Raw genomic sequence first — 16,767 nt, forward strand, 5'->3', positions numbered from 1 at the left:
GAACAAACAACAAGCAAGCAGACACAAACCACTCCAGATACTTCTAGCACAGAAACAGAACCTACAACGACAGCTTACTCAACATTTACAACAGCTATGTCCCCTATGAGCACAACCACATTAGAAGAATCATCAACAAGTGAAAGTGGTTCAACAATGGAAACTACAATATCCACAACAGGTACCTCTCCATCTTCACCTTCTTCTACAACAGAAAGTACATCCGAATTGACTTCATCTACTACAGAAATATCTTCAGCTAGTGTAGAACAAACAACAAGCAAGCAGACACAAACCACTCCAGATACTTCTAGCACAGAAACAGAACCTACAACGACAGCTTACTCAACATTTACAACAGCTATGTCCCCTATGAGCACAACCACATTACAATCATCTACAAGTGAAAGTGGTTCAACAATGGAAACTACAATATCCACAACAGGTACCTCTCCATCTTCACCATCTTCTACAACAGAAAATACATCAGAATTGACTTCATCTACAACAGAAATATCTTCAGCTAGTGTAGAACAAACAACAAGCCAACAGTCAACTCAAACATCATTTACAACAGCTATGTCCCCTATAAGCACAACCACATTAGAATTGTCCACAAGTAAAAGTGGTTCAACACTGGAAACTACATTATCTTCAACTGAAAATGGCCCAACAGTAACAAGTATGATATCAAGTACATTTGGCTCTTCATCTTCTTCTTCCACCCTATCAATTCCATCTTCAAGCCCTCCAGAAAAAACAAGCCAGCAGACACAAACCACTATTTCAACTTCAAGCATAGAAATACCTTCAACGTCTACAGCCCAAACGTTTAGCATTTCTACCTCATCTCAGTCAAGCCCCACACTTGAAACGTTGTCCACTGCTCAATCGAGTACCCAGAAAACTTCAACTTCAACTTCAACTTTAACTTTAACTTCAACTTCAACTTCAACTTCAACTTCAACATCAACATCAACATCAACATCAACAACATCAAAATCAACATCAACATCAACAAAACCTCCTTTATCCACAACTTTTAGTACAGTTTCAACAACTCAAAACTGTCAATGCCCGTGTAATGGATATCAATGCAAATTCAATATGACATCTGGGAAATGTGAATGTGATTGCCATCTTCCCTCTTATGGAGAATTTTGCCAATTCGCACATGATTCTTCTAAGCCTACTTTGTGTAAGTTTTTTATCATACTTTTCTTATATTATAATTATTACACTTGCTATTTCCTTTCTTATTTTCCACATCCGTTGTAAATAATTATTTCACTGTACCTGTGGGTATTGAATCAATAGAAAATCAGCCCCTAAGATACTTCTAGCCAATAAGTTGTTCATCTGACAGTAAAGTTAGTTTTAGAGCTAAAATGTCACACAACCCACAGACATATTTGATGTCCTGAAAGTTCTTTCATTACAAAAGATTTAGCACAATAGTTTAAATTTGCAGCTCACTTATGTCCCTCATGTTCAAATATTTATGTCTTTCTAATGTTTCTAAATCTATTATTTAATTGCAGCTGGAGGAATACCCACAAGGAAGGCAAATATCTCTCTTCGAATTTTGATGCCATATCTTTCTGATTATGGAGATTTGAACTCTTCCCAATCAAAAAATATAATTTCCATCTTAAAACAAGAGGTATATTTTCTAGTTCCTTTTCCTGAAGTAATTTAAAGCTCACAAATTTTGTAAAAAATAAATAAAAAATGTTGATACAGTGGACCTAAAAGTATTCAGACTCTTAAGCCAAACTTAAATAAAAATAAATCAAATAAAAAAGATATGAACATTATTTGCATTTGATTTTTTATTTGACAGAACAGAACAGGTGTGAAATCACATTAGATGGATACATTTTCTTGCAATACTGCAATAAATCTTTAATAAATTTAGTTAATTGCATAAGTTATTATTTGCTAAATATATTGTATAAATATTTATATGCTAGAAAAAAAAACTTATTTTAGTTTTTTTAACAGCTTACAGTCCTTTGCAAAAGAGCCAATGAAAACTTCAAAGATGTGCGCATTCTTAGGCTAAGGTAAGTTCATTCATCTTGAATTTCATACATTTACAAATATTTGCAAAGCAAAATTATATTAATATGTGGCATGTACTTTTTCAAGGCCAGGAAGTGTCGTTGCTGAAAGTGTTGCAGAATATAACTATCCCAACAACAACTCACAAATAACGTCTCTAAATACAAAACTGGAACTCAGACTGGAAGAAATATTTAATGACTCAAATTCACTGATAAATCTCAGCGCAGCTCTCGGAGGTGTTCCCATCGAAGGTGGCCAAATTGCCATGGAGACAGCTGAAGTATCAAGTAAGTTACCTTTTTATTTTAAAATATCATCATTTAACATATTTTAGTAAAAAAAAACAAGGTAGACCTCCTTTAAGGGACACACGGACTACTATTATTTCTAATGTTTCTGTAATATAGCTCCAGATGTCTTTTTTATTCATTTATTGAGATCTTTAATTTGCATATCACCTTTTTTTTAATCCTTGTCATGTGCAGATATTTTAGATCTAAAACCATTTGTGATCTGCACTGAGAATTTTGCAAACTTCACGGAGGAGGTTGTAAATGAAGAATGGGTATGTGTGGGACCATGCAAAAAAAATCCTAACTTCTGCAATCAACATGGTATATGCCAAAATGCAATAAATGGATCAGAGTGCGAGTAAGTGCTTCAATGCAAATTCTAATAATTACAAACTGCCTTCAGGTAATAAAAGGATATTTACCTAATTATTTAAAGGTACACTATGTAACTTTATTTTTTGTTCAATATTTATTAAATGAGCGAGTACATCATGAACCCATCTTCCAAACCATGTTTTTGTCTTATCCTGAATCACTGTTGGTGCTTTTCCACTGCATGGCACTGCTCAGTAGGGCTCACTTTTTGGGGGGTTTCCACTGTGTACAGTACCTAGTACCTGGTACTTTTTTAGTACCACCTCGGTAAACAAATTTGTAAACTTCATCATATTTAAATAAGCAATTAAATAATTATCAAACATTTTAATTTGATGGGCAAAAATGAAATGTCTGCAAAATGCAATGTTTTCAGGAATTTAGGGGGCGTTTACACAAACTTTGTATGCGCTGCTATTGGCTGTTCTTTTACACAATAACAGCATTTTGGGGGCCTGAAAACACAAACTTTTGAAAACGATACCATTATCATCTCCGTGTAAAGTACAAAAATGAGAATTTGTGAAAATGGTGACGTCATGCGCATGTGTGTTACATGTTCAGTCTATAAGCGCACAGTGTTTTTTTTTTTACAAAGTGACATCTACTGGCCTGGCAGCAAAATACAGCGTTTTAAGTCGGTTTCGTATCGTTTTAACAATGAAAAACTTAAGCGAAACTTTTCAAAAACACAAAGGAAAAACTTTTGTGTACAGACGACAACGTTGTCAAAACCATCCCCGTTCACACGGATCCGTGAAAACGACTAAAACCACTGTAATATGTATGCCAGGCCAGTAGTTGACTAGCCTGGAAATCCAGACCTAAATCTGAAAGATTAATGGTCTGGCGTCGACTAATGAAACTCGTCCAGCTCGAGGGGCGGCACCAAGCATGCATTTGAAAATCTCAATGCACGCAATTGGATAACACTACGACCAATCACAACAAGCCCCATACGCTTAGCTACCAGCGGAGCTAACTGGTAGATTAGACTCTTGCTGTATCCGGTTGGCAAACAGCAAAAACATCCTTCTTGCAAAGGAACGATTCGAGCGGCGTCTTCTGTTCCTCTTTTAGATAAAAAGCCAAGTCTAACTCGTTCATTGTAGCGGCCAAAGCCGTTTCAAACAACTGGTGTTCATCCAAAGCCATCTTGCAATGTTTACTAATGACTTCGCCGTCACAGCGCTGTCGTCATCTTTAGCTAGCCTCTGGCCCGCCTATATCAGATAACCCGATGTGATTGGTGCAGCTCAGATCGAGGGGCATATTTAATGAGCATCATTACTCGCCGCCAGAGTAACTCGCTGAGCAAATTCAACTTGTGCTCTCGCAAGAACTCTGGATTTCCAGGGTAGTAGTTGACATGGTCGGAATTAGAATTAGTTGACGATGTTGGAATTTGGCTTATGTAAATAGTGCGTATCTATTGGTCATAGTAGAGGTGCAGTAAATCTACACTGGAGAAGCGTTAATAAACTCAGTATCTTGACCAGCAAAAGCACAGTCCTGTTGTCTGCCATTGTCGTATTGGTTGTCAAGTACTCGTGCACGCCTATAGACTGAACACATAATACGCATGCACATGACGTCATGTTTTCACAAATTCGCGTTTTTGTAGTTTACACAGAGATGATAACAGTATTGTTCTCAAAAACGTGCACTTTGAAACACATTATCAAACGTTTGCATTTTCAGGTTTCCAAAATGCCATTGTGTAAATTAACTGCAAAAATGCATAAAAAAAAACATTTCCATTTTTTTGTTGAAAACAGTGTCATGCAAATGGCCCCCCAAGTACATAATTGTTGTGTAAACGTAGCCTAAGAAATAATTTCTTCCTCATTTTGCCAATTGTCCAGCTGTACCAGTTCTTACTTTGAGAAGTACTATGGAGATCACTGTGAGCTTTACAGACGAGAGGCTGGTTTCTACGCAGTCCTCTTCGGCAGTTTAGCAGCTTTTGCTCTACTCATCATTGTTGCAGTTGTGATGGTTGTGGTGTTCTACAGGGCAAAGTAGGTATAACTTTTTCTGTGACTTAAGCATTCAAAGATGACAAAAAAAATCAAAACAAATAACTCAATAATCTAATTTCAACAGAACGTCAAGAAAAAGGAGGTTATCGTTTTTTGATGATGTCGTCTTTGATTTTACATCCAGAGGTATGACGTCATATTGTTGCTATACGCATGCTTTAGTAGATATACAGAAGTACAGACTCTCAAGCATTAGAAATGATGTGACGTATTATAATTGAAAATATGAACTATATAATTGCAGGATCCATAGACAGAGGCTATGGGAATCAAACCTTTTCAGCCACAGAAGACTCAGAATCAGGGTCTTATGGAGCGATCAATTATCATTCATCTGCATGGTAGGATAATAAATTAAATATCATTTTATAAATATATGAGAAAAGGAAGAAATATGGCAAAACCTAAAATCAGCAGTCAAAATGGACTAGGATATGATAAGATTACTAAATATGTCTTGCTGTATTTGTGGTTGTTATTTTATTGATTATTTAATCACAATATTCGAATCTTTTTTTCCCTCGTTGCAACAGATAAAGACCAGAGCAACTGAAGTGATGGATGTCTGATGAAAAGAGGAGACAGATATATATATATATTATTTATTTTAATTTTTTTGCCACGCCGACACAATCAATCACAAAACACGGCCAATCAGAACAATCCTCTCTGTTCGCGCACTTTATCGCTCTAAAAGCTAAGCACACGTACCTTATGTTTATGACTTCTGTGATGCTTCTCTATAGGGTATGCTTTTAATGGTTTATCATGTAATATCTTCTTGTAAACTTTACGTAATCACTCTCCATGTTTGGTAATTAATATACATTAGGATCTGCACATTGGTCCAATGAGATGTGATGTGGGCGGGGCTTCCTGCTTAACACACACACACACACACACACACACACACACACACACACACACACACACATAAACCATATTGCTTGTCGCTTGTTGATGCTATTTACTTTGTATTATATTTATGCATTTAGCAGACGCTTTTATTCAAAGGATAAATTAAAACCTAGATTAGGAAACGAGAGCTAAAGAGAAATGCAGAGAAGAAGAAAAAGAAGAAGAAAAAATCCTGGAATGAGAGGGTGGATACTCTGGGAATAATAAAAAAAGACTATTAATAATAATCATCATAAATAAACATAATCCTAATCAGTGTTGGGTGTAATGCATTATTATCTAATTAATTACTGTAATTTAATTATTTTCCCTTGAAAAAGTAATTTAAGGGATTACTCTTTTCTGTAATTTAATTACAGTTCCTTCTGATGTAATTGCATTAAATACTGTATAGACTAACAATTCTAGGCCTATATAAAACAACAGTGGATTTAACGTCTAACGTTAAAATGTTGCCTATATTTTTATGTAACTCTTTAAATACTTTGGTAAGCTCAAGAATTATTCATGCAATTTTATATTATTTATTTGAAATAATTAAAAAAACAGTTTCATATCTATCCTTGTATTTGTTCAACTGCTCAATGTTGATATGGGACTTAATAATGCAATTTAGAGAGAGTAATTAGTAGGTCTATAGTAATTTAATTACATTGTGTAATTAGTAGCTAGTAATTAATAATTAGTTATGTTGATTGTTGTTTTTAATTATTGTTTTTGTTGTACATTTACATATATGTATATGCCTTTTGATATGATAGCAGGGTATTGCTTGTGTTTACATTGAGAAGCGCATTAAATTAATATTTATAAAGAAAATAATTGTGTTGAATACATGTTTGCAACTGAAATTCTTAAAATAAAGCATATATTGACTATTGCAGGCCATCAATGTTGACTTTCGGTAAAAAAAAGAAAAGAAAAGAAAAAAAAAGTTTGTTGCAATGTCGTTCTAAGGTCACTAGGAGGCGCTGCAGACTTAATCACACGGCAGCAAATCTTCACCTGTTTTCTTAAACCTTTTTGCTATTTTGACCATTTTGCTAACAGTCCCTGGTTTACTGTCTTGTCATTTAACGGAGGCTTTTATCCAAAGTTCCAGTTAATTCAGGGACAGTCCCCTTGGTAAGTTGTGTTGCTCCAGACCGGGACACAGTGGTGGTAGTGCATGGATTGTATTGTTTGAACCTACAACCTTTCAGTTGTCAGGCCAGATCTTTAACCACTTGGCCACTCCACCGCTGTATGGCTGCATTCAAATGGGCAATTCATTGTCATTGGGCCACACCTGCAGGATTGCAGAAGACAACAGAGACATGAACGAAAGTCTATGTACTGTACATCATGTTCAGAGAATACCGAATTAAAAATAATTCACATTTAGTCGATTTTCCTCAGCACTGACTAGGAAGTTAATCATTCTTGCAAAACTTAACATTAACTTTTTGATGATTACACTAATCAATCATTTCAATGGCACAACTTATATAAACTATAATCTGTGAGCGTTGGATCACTGGCTATATATTTGTAAGGTGTTCACTGTTAAATGGGTGTAACTGATCATCACTTTAATTCTTTAGACCGCAGGAAGGAACTCTTTTTTTTTTGTCCTGGAAATGAAATGCATTGGTTTATATGACAAGTAAATGTGTTTATAAATTCAAAATATGTAAACCATTTTCTTTTAGGAACAGGTTAAGGGTGTGGGCTTGGGTTAGTCTGTAATCATCATAATTAGATGTATATAAAACAATAGAAGTCTATGGTATGTCCTCGTTTAGATATGCATGTGTCTGTGTGTATATAAGTGTGTAAGTGTGTGTGTGTGTGTGTGTGTGTGTGTGTGTGTGTGTGTGTGTGTGTGTGTGTGTGTGTGTGTGTAAGTGAATGTTTTCATAGGGTTGACAGATAATAGATTTGAGTCAAGGCCATCTAAACAAGTTGTTTGCTTTTTATAGACCTTATTGTATGTGGTTCAACCATCTTCAGTTCCTCCCTTTTGTCTGCTTTTGATCAGGCTGTGATTAATCAGGAAGCTTATCTTTCTTTAAGAGTTGAATTACTGGTTTGCAAAGAGTCATTTCCATTTCACATGTGATGTGAATCGACTTACATCACTGAAATTACTATTCTGTGTCATTACTGTATATTTTAGTACATATTTCAGAAATTCCATAAGATAAAATAATATTTCCTGTTCATTGTTAGCTATTAATTTTTTTAAAAGCTTAGACAACATCAACTTCACACTGTTCAATGTTCCTTAGCAGTCCTCAAAAAACAACATTTTGAAAATTATTTTTGTTAGAAATAAAGCTGGAATAAAAGAAAAGAAAAGAAAAACCTATAGAAATCTTGCCTTGGCAACTAACTGAAACAAATAAGTTCATTAAAAATACTAAAGATGACTAAAATGACAAATTAAAGCTAATAAAATGACACAAAAAAAACATAAAATTCCTAAAACTTACAATAAATTAAAATGAAAACTGTAATATAAAAAGGTAAATGCAGCAGAAGGTGAAAAGCATGACTTCATTTCCTGTTATCCGAGCCAAATTTGTTAAATGGATCGGTTTTTGGACATTATAGTTCGCTCACTTCACCTGCTTATCGTTTCATCCAGGGCTTTAGCGCCAGAAAAAGACCAGAGAAACAGCATTTTCCCCAATCATCAAGGCAGAAAATACCAGTCTACGTGAGTAATTCCCTAGATAGTGCCCTGTAAAGCAGCTCCAAAGACGCACATCCCTTCCAACCACAGCCCTGATCCAAGATCGGTTTTAAAGTGCAAAAGACCAGTTCACCTTCCTCCTGACTGGAGCCAGGCCAGTAGTAATGAGGCAGAGCGCAGGGGCGTGGGTGTGATAAAACAGGCAAAACAGCTATATCTATGTTCCACAGAGATACGACATACTTCACAGAACGAAATACAACAGAATATCAGATAAAAACAAACTTGATTCATAAATAAGTATTTATTTCTATTACTTTAAAAGGATACAATCCACTAAGAACTATTCAGTTTGGGTAAGAGGACAATGTTAAATACTTTTACACATCACAACATACTGTTTTATCAGTGCACTTTGCTTTATATATATATATTTTTATATATACACACACATACACACAACACAGCAGAGATGTCTATGTCTTCTTGAACTTGCCTTCATTTTTAGGTAAGACTGCAAAAGGAAAAAAAAAACAATGTAAACATTTTTTTGATACAGAAACTAGTAAAATAAATGAAAAGAAAAAGAAAAAAAAAAGCATAGCATCAAATGAGTTCAAATCCCTTTGTGAGGTGGAAGGTTGTACTTGACCTCAGAGCTTCCAAACTGGATGTTTTTAATAGTCTTACTCCTCATTTATTTTTTCAAATTGCATGGAAATTGCTACATTTACTGAGTTATCACGATGGTTCTGGAAACAATATAGAATAATAAAACATCTCATTCACCAGCTGCCAGCAGCCAAAGTCTCAGGTGCCCACACCCATTGTAATCACGTCTAACAGGAATGCACGTACAGTAACAGGAAGATCAGTATGTGTGAGCTTGGCCAAACGCAACACATATGGACTTTAACTCCACATAGCTCTTAAAAATCGGTCGAAGATGCGTTTTCATTGAGGAAGTGTTAATGACTGACCGTAGGGAATGGGCAAAACATAAAGAAACACAGATCAGGGGCAATTGTTTCCTCGTGCGGACTTGCATGCATCAAGGGAGATTGTATTCGTTGAGTCTTTGTAATCCGTAGTTGGGTATTTAAGAACGAGAACTATAATGGGAGGTAGTACTCGAGAAAATCCTATTCTAGACAATGGCTCACAGCTTCACGTGGAGACAGCACTTTAAAAGAGGAGATAAAAAACATTCACAGGTTTTATAAGTATTGCTTTTTGTGCAACAAAAGAACACACTACGCCTTAGCAAGAAGCCAGGGATCGGAAATCATTCAGAGGGCAACATTTCAGCTGCCGTTTTAAGCAGCTTATAAAAGCAGTGCCAAAATTGGGCAAATGTAACACATTCAGCTCTCGTATCACTCACACACTCAACTCAGAACAGAAAAGCAATACTTAGCCTGCTCCTATGTAACACACACTCAAGACTACAAGTTATACAGACAGGCCACATAAAAGCGCACAAAAGAGTGTCCTGACAAAGGATGAGAGAAATATAACAGAAGAGCTGCGAAATAGTGTGCATGTGTCAGATTTCATGCAATGCAAAAAAGATGGAATAACCTTCACTTAAAATGCCGGCCGCAAAAAAAAGCCAGGCTGTTTTTATACTTCATATATGGTAGACGACATAAACGTACAGAAGCATTACTGACCCTATGTCCCCATGATCAGATGAACGTTCCAAGACATAAAGATTATCATCAATGCAATATAAAATGAGACTACGAAAATTTACAACACTGAAGTATGGAGGTACCAGACCAGCTAATACCCAACAACTGCACCATGTCATCATTTCAACACTTACATTTCACATGACAATGAAATAAAAAATAAAAAACATAATTTCCGAGCTCGCTCTAAGAGAACTGTTAGAACGGTTTCCAGGTTGAGAGCAAAACAAGAGAAATCCCAGTAACTGCAATTCATACGTAACTCGCTCGAATTTACGAGCACTACAGCAAAACTGCAACAAAGCAGCGACAAAGTCTTCGGACAAACGTGTCCCAAGTGATAGCTCGCTTATTTCAAACCAAGTCTATTTGGTGCGTCATTTTCCTTTTGCTTTGACAGTCCCAGTCCGAACTCGAATCGGAGGCATCCGTACCTTGACTCGCTGTGCTGTCCGTTAAATACTTCTCGTGTTTGTCCAGGTATGGTGGGCGTTGTGGCAAAAGGAAGTAGTGTGTGTTGCTGGCTTTCCTGCCGTTCTCCATGACGGGCAGAATACATGGGGAGCCTTCGCTATTCTGTCGTTGCAGACCGCGACTGACGTATTTGGGATCTGGGGCGAAGCTCTGCGTAGGGGGCATGATCCCGTTGAGGTACATTGGGAGGCTCTTTGGGCTCGGGGTGCGGGAACTACTGGCGGAAAAAGGTTCTCTAGGGGGAACTTTGGGAGGTCGGTCATCGTCACTGTTGGCTCCCGATGAGACTTCGGCTGACCAGCGCCGGTAGTCTCCCGTTTTGATAGGTCGTGGGGGAATAGGAACTCTCGGAGGAACTTCTGGTTTATCCAGGCCTTGTGTATTCCAGTGGTGACTGGATAGTCGGAAGGAGGTGGGTTTGTTGAAGCAGCCGGCAGGGCCAGAATGGGAGCGCCGAAGCTTTCTTTGCGTACGTTCCTGCTGTCTGAGACAGTTCTGCTGCTGTTGCTGGTGGTGGTCGCGGAGCTCCTGTTCCCTCTGCTGGGTTTCCCGCTCCTGCCTCAACTTCTGTGGCTGTGGCTGTGGCTGTGGCTGTTGCTTCTGCTGGGATGTTGGACCTTCAAAGTAGGCGTAGTTAATCTGTCCACAGCCCCTGAAACTCCTCCTACTAGGCATTCCGTACCGGAAAGGAGACTGTTTGGAGCAAGGTTCGGAAACCAGGCAGCGATTGTCATCTCCGTTGAAGAACTCTACTTCACTGTCCACAGCCTGATCCGGGGAAAGCTCAGCTGAACCGGGAATTGGGGGAAGGGGTTTGGTGACTCGGCTGGGCGTCTGGGGAGGACTGATGCAGTCAGATACGGTTAGACGTTGAAAGCAGGGAACCACTTGGTCGTTTTTGGCAGGGCTGGACGTAGAAAGGTCCGTGTGCAAGGTGAGCTGGGAAGGTCTAGGCTTTTTGGGGGGCAAGGGCTGGCCTCCTGTGCTGTTTGGTGACTGAAGATGAGTCCGCTCTTCTGTTTGAATAGAAAGATGGCAGAGAATGAGAATACAGCCGTTTTTAAGACTGAAATTAATCAATTGTTCTTTTATGCAAACTATACAAATAACCACACTGTGTCAACAGTGTTAAAGATGTAGCCGCAAGTGGAACAAAAATTACACTTCCCCTTAAAGCTGATGATTTTCTCCAACAGTATTACATTAAGTTATTTTACATTTGGCAGGCACTTTTATCCAAAGAGCATTTCAAGAAATCAGTTTGTGCATTCCCTGGGAATCAAACCCGTGACCTTGGTGTTGCTAGCACACTCTACTACACAAGTTTAAGGAATAGTTCACCAAAAAATTTAAATACAATCATTGTTTACTTCAAGTCGTTGCAAACCAATTTACTAAAATACAAGAGGATAGTTTTGAAGGACCCTCGTGCAGCTCTTTCTATACACAGACCGTTCACCTCTGTCCATCTCCAAAAAGGACAAATAATTGCAACAAAAGCAGCATAAAAGTATCACACACTATATTTCACTAAATTAATCTTCTCGAAGATGTTACATGTTGTATAGTCTACTAATTTAAAGGTGTTTTTTTGGTGCTTCTGTTCTTCTTGGAGCCTGACAGACATGGTTGCTATCAATTGTCTTTTTATGTATTAAAAAAAAAATGTTGGAAAAAAATACACCATAAAAGTTTAAGGGGGAGTAATTTTTGAGTGAACTTTTAATCATGATGAGACTTATGTTACTTACTGTCCGCTCCTGAAAATGACGGCAGCACCTGTTGCTGGGATTGATGGTTAAAATCCCTAGAAGAATCAATGGTGAAGCATAAGCTGCAAATTAAGAACAGGAAAGCTAATCAGATTGATGCACAAATCCAAGGTTCATTAACATCATGAAAAACACGTTGCAGAGCATTTCCTGTTTTTCTGTTCAGTCATGCAGTGCATGTCCAGGGTCTTATAAAACGAATCAATTTTCAACTCTGAAAACATGTGAAAAATTTGCACTCACTTGTGTAGATCATGGTATTTCCAAGAGGGCTTAGCTCCGGCCATGCTATGCCAATGGCTGCCCCGCAGGAAAAGGCTTTGCGCGGGTAAACAGATCTCCTGGGCAGTCAAGCCTGCAGTGGACATGCTCCAGCTGCAGTCGGTTCGCATTCAGGCCAGGAAATGTTCCTCCCGCCAAGCTGGCAGCTGCTGGCCTGTACCTGAAACACAGCCATGAGAGGACAAGAGCATGAATCTCTGTAACACCTCCTACAGAGGAATACGATTAAATGTAGTCTCTTGCTTCTCAGATTTTCTTTCTTAAAGAGAAAAGGACCTACATTGTAATGCATCTTATCTAGAGTTTCACAAGAGCTCTTACACTGAGCTTATGATTGAAATAGGACAAAACTCAAAGGAGTTTTGCTCTTATACTGCAATGAGCTTAAATGGAGATCAAATTGAGACTTTCTGAGGAAAAATGCCCTACTAATCTCTCACGTTAAGGTCTCTTCTGAAACTCAAGAGGAGACACAATGGTTTAAACTCAAAAGATCTCAATATGTACTCAAACATTTCTAAATCAAACTGATCCACTTCCATTATATAGCCTAACTCTCTACTCTTACTGTACATCAGCTATTGTCTTTTTGTGTCTACTTTCATTTCTGTTAATGAATTTTAAAGGCACACTATGCAAGATTTGTACCTTAATAAAACAGCTTCGAAATAATTTCGATGGTAAACGAACTCGTAGTAGGGCGAATCATCCCGATAGCACACATTTTTCATCAGTTCTTGCTTTCCCTGGGAATCAAACCCATGACCTTATTGTTGCTAGTGCCTTGCTCTACTGATTTAACTACAGGAAGATTCAGTCCATTCAGTCTCCTAACCTATGAGAGAGCAACCTTTGAGCAGTGAAATTTTCTCACTATTAACTACAACCTTTGCCTCAAACTCCTAATTACTGCTCATTAATAGTAAGTAAGGTGGTTGTTAAGTTCAAACCTAATTGAGATCACCTAGGGACCATTGCAATGGTTTTGTTGTTGTTGTTGTGGAAAAACTGAGGCATTTTGTCTAGTTGTTTATGGAGCACACCATCCAATGCACCTCCTCCCCGCTTCCCCTCGCTTTGCAATGCAGTCAGCCATGTGCACGGGACTCCAGTCGAGCTCTTTCAGAGAACATTGAGCAACATTCTGCTGAGCTTCACAGCCTGTGGTATGACAAGCGTTCAGTTTGACAGCACTAAACGACATGTATGCCCCAAAAGCCTTGAGGATAGTGCCAAACTCAATGCTCTCACACACACAAAACAGCCCACATTTCACTGCAAGACTCATGCTCAAAAACTACTGTTGTGCACAATTTATCAGTTTTCTGTGTTAGATGAAATATTGCACTGTCATTTTGTCTGCAAGCACAATGACATTCTGAGAATCTTGTGCAAATGCTATTCTCACAGAGGAAGTCTAATATCAAATTATATATGCAAATCAGTCTCAAATTTCCTGCCTTGGGAACACATCTTATGTTTAAAGGAAATTGCATCTACTATTACTATTTAGTGTAACACTAGAGATGGTCTACAGCAGTTGCTTCTGGAGTAGAATCCAACAAAACACTTTTCACTCTTTGAGAAACCAGCTTTACACCCTTGAGAAACTTGAAGAGTGATGGACCTGGAGGCAAGGTTCATCCTGGTTTTAGCTTACAAACACATATCACGCTCACAAGCTATCAAATCACCAACATTACGACAGTCTTCCAGAGATAAAACAACTCATGTACTCTATTACAGAGCAATTAGCATTTTTATAGAACAATTTATTGCAGGGCTGTTTTTACAAGGCAATGCATTTCTGCAGAGCGGAGTGTGATATGCAACAAGTGCATAAACAGGATCTTGCAATTTAATCAATATTACACATTTCAAGAATAACCAATACAGAGTAGTCAGAGAAAGCAATGCAATGCCACTTCATAAATGGGTATGTGCTTAAAGCATTGGTTCAACAGGGACGTGCATTTCTGTTGACCGTCCCTGATCCGGTGCATAAATGCAAGCAGTTCTGCCTCCTGAAAGCTTTGGACCTTGGATACGGTCACTATGAGCACACAATGCAACCTGATCTGTGATAAAGAAACCCACGGGACAAGCGCTTCCTCTCACAACAGGTGCAAGACGGACAGACTTCCTAGTGTCCGGCACAGACATTTCTCAATGCTTTAGAGAAGACAATGCCAGTGTGTTGCACAGACTTTAAGTAAACACAGCGTGCCAAATGTTTTTCGCTGTGGCGTAAACCCCATAAAACCTCTTTCAAAACACTTACAGACACACATTTACTAATTATATACCCTCTTTTGCATTTAAATCTGAGATTATGGAAATATTTGGTTGCATTGTGCAAGAAATGCATCACATTTCACTCAAAGCTTATTTTAGTATTACTAAGATTGTGACATTATGTTCATGACAATTAAGCACATTTATTTATTTAAATTAAATCAGCATTAGGGCCACATTCAACATTGCAATGATACAATAAATATCCTTTTTTTTTTTTTTTTGCATTACATTAAGTAAAATGACAGAAAACAAGACATTTTTACATTTGGATGACTTGATTATTGTGAAAATTCATGTCAGAATGAAAATAAAATACTTTAACTTTACAGTAAGGTTTCATTTGTTAACATGAACTAACAATGAAAAACAATTCTAAAGCATTTATTCATTTTAGTTAATTCCAAGATGCACAAACACATTATTAAAAACAAAATTTGTATCTGTTATTATTAATATTAAATTAACCAGAGCTAACACGAACAAACAATAATAGGCTGTATTGTTACAAACTAACCTTAGCGAGGATTAATAAATACTTTGCTTATTGTTCGTTTCTATAACATTAACTAATGGGACCTTAATGTAAAGTGTTAGCAAATATAGTGTGGTTCTCAAAATAGGCTTCATGCGATATATAATGTCTGAATTTTGCAGTGAAATGTGGACATGTTCTTGACAGACTAGCATACAATGGATCTGATGGAAATACCTGAAATACTGCTTATGAACACACAGCACTTCAAAAGCGGTTCTAATGCACATCTACTGTAATCTGTGCATATTCAGAACACAAACACCCATTACGTCCCCTTATTTTGACCAACAACAACAAAATATTTCAAAAAGAGGTTCAATAATAAAGTGTAAAGTCATTGTACATGGACACAAATTACGAAATATCTGCATCCCGACAAACTACCAATATGACAGTGTAAGACGGTATGAAGGAGAGACAGTCTCGTGCGTTCACACCCCGCCGCGGTTTCCAGGCAACCATACCCGATCTACCTGTCCGCTTCCGCAAACTGGCGGGATGAGTCACTTAAACTCTATCACACCTGACGAAACACACCTCACACATTTCTTTCAGAAAAAAAAAGACTGATGTTCCACGAGATGAAGCAACATGTATTTCAACGTCACATATTATGACACTGCAATGGGATTTTTGTCAGCTGATAATCATCAGTTTTGTTGTTATTATGATAACAAACGCTTAAAAATCTAAAAATTAAATGAAAATCTAAATGAAATAATTAATAAATAAATAAATAAATCAAATTGTTTTAGAACGGTTCCTGTGCTTCCCTCCTAATTGAACACACACTCTTTATCGGATGGCCTGTCACAGAATCAGATAATATCGTTACACACGTCACTGTCGTCATCAACACTCATTCACGCACGCACACACACACACATAGCGAGACAGACAGACAGACCACAAACACTGTAGCAAACACATTAAAATTCACCTTAATCTCCTGGTAAATTCTAGGTGTCCGGTGTTAAATGTTCATAGTGCCGTAATGATCCCGTTCGGTCCGTTTGAAAGCTGTACTGTATCTCTATGGATGCGCGAGGACTTTCATTACAGCGGTCGAGATGTTCGTTAAACGGGTCTCAGTGTGCGCGGTGCTTTAAATGCTCACTGCAGTCAGAGGACGCGCAAGCCACGCCCCTTCAGACGGGATTTAAAGACACAGTGCTCACAATGGTGTTATATATGTGAATGTCTCTGCATCATTACCCTTTTTGTGTTATGTATTTGTTTAGACTATATGTTATATATATATATATATATATATATATATATACATCAGTACCGGTCAAAAGTTTGGAAACAGTACTGTTTTTAATGTTTTTGAAAGAAGT

General features: G+C 37.6%; 2 protein-coding genes across 3 annotated transcripts; one reads left to right on the forward strand and one right to left on the reverse strand.

Moving 5' to 3' along the window:
• The first annotated feature begins 157 nt into the window (after positions 1-157).
• LOC309487489 (uncharacterized protein) lies at positions 158-6,253 on the forward strand. Its single transcript, XM_082155164.1, has 9 exons — positions 158-1,198; positions 1,542-1,663; positions 2,005-2,066; positions 2,152-2,354; positions 2,553-2,718; positions 4,601-4,756; positions 4,842-4,903; positions 5,022-5,118; positions 5,311-6,253. Coding segments are annotated over exons 1-9 (1,704 nt in total). The 5' UTR covers positions 158-363; the 3' UTR covers positions 5,312-6,253.
• A 2,404-nt stretch (positions 6,254-8,657) lies between these two features.
• errfi1a (ERBB receptor feedback inhibitor 1a) lies at positions 8,658-16,525 on the reverse strand. 2 transcript variants are annotated; one of them, XM_082155166.1, is made up of 4 exons: positions 16,368-16,525; positions 12,556-12,754; positions 12,292-12,347; positions 8,658-11,556 (listed from the first exon to the last, which is right to left on the reverse strand). In XM_082155166.1, the coding sequence occupies exons 2-4, from the start codon at positions 12,702-12,704 to the stop codon at positions 10,421-10,423; spliced, it is 1,341 nt and encodes a 446-aa protein (XP_082011292.1). In that variant the 5' UTR covers positions 12,705-12,754; positions 16,368-16,525; the 3' UTR covers positions 8,658-10,420. The 2 variants fall into 2 exon arrangements, with proteins under 2 accessions (XP_082011292.1, XP_082011291.1); XM_082155165.1 differs by having other exon boundaries at positions 12,292-12,374.
• Between the last annotated feature and the right edge of the window lie 242 nt (positions 16,526-16,767).

The sequence above is a fragment of the Leuciscus leuciscus genome (assembly GCF_965113295.1).
Source record: "Leuciscus leuciscus genome assembly, chromosome: 23".
Lineage (NCBI taxonomy): Eukaryota > Metazoa > Chordata > Actinopteri > Cypriniformes > Leuciscidae > Leuciscus > Leuciscus leuciscus.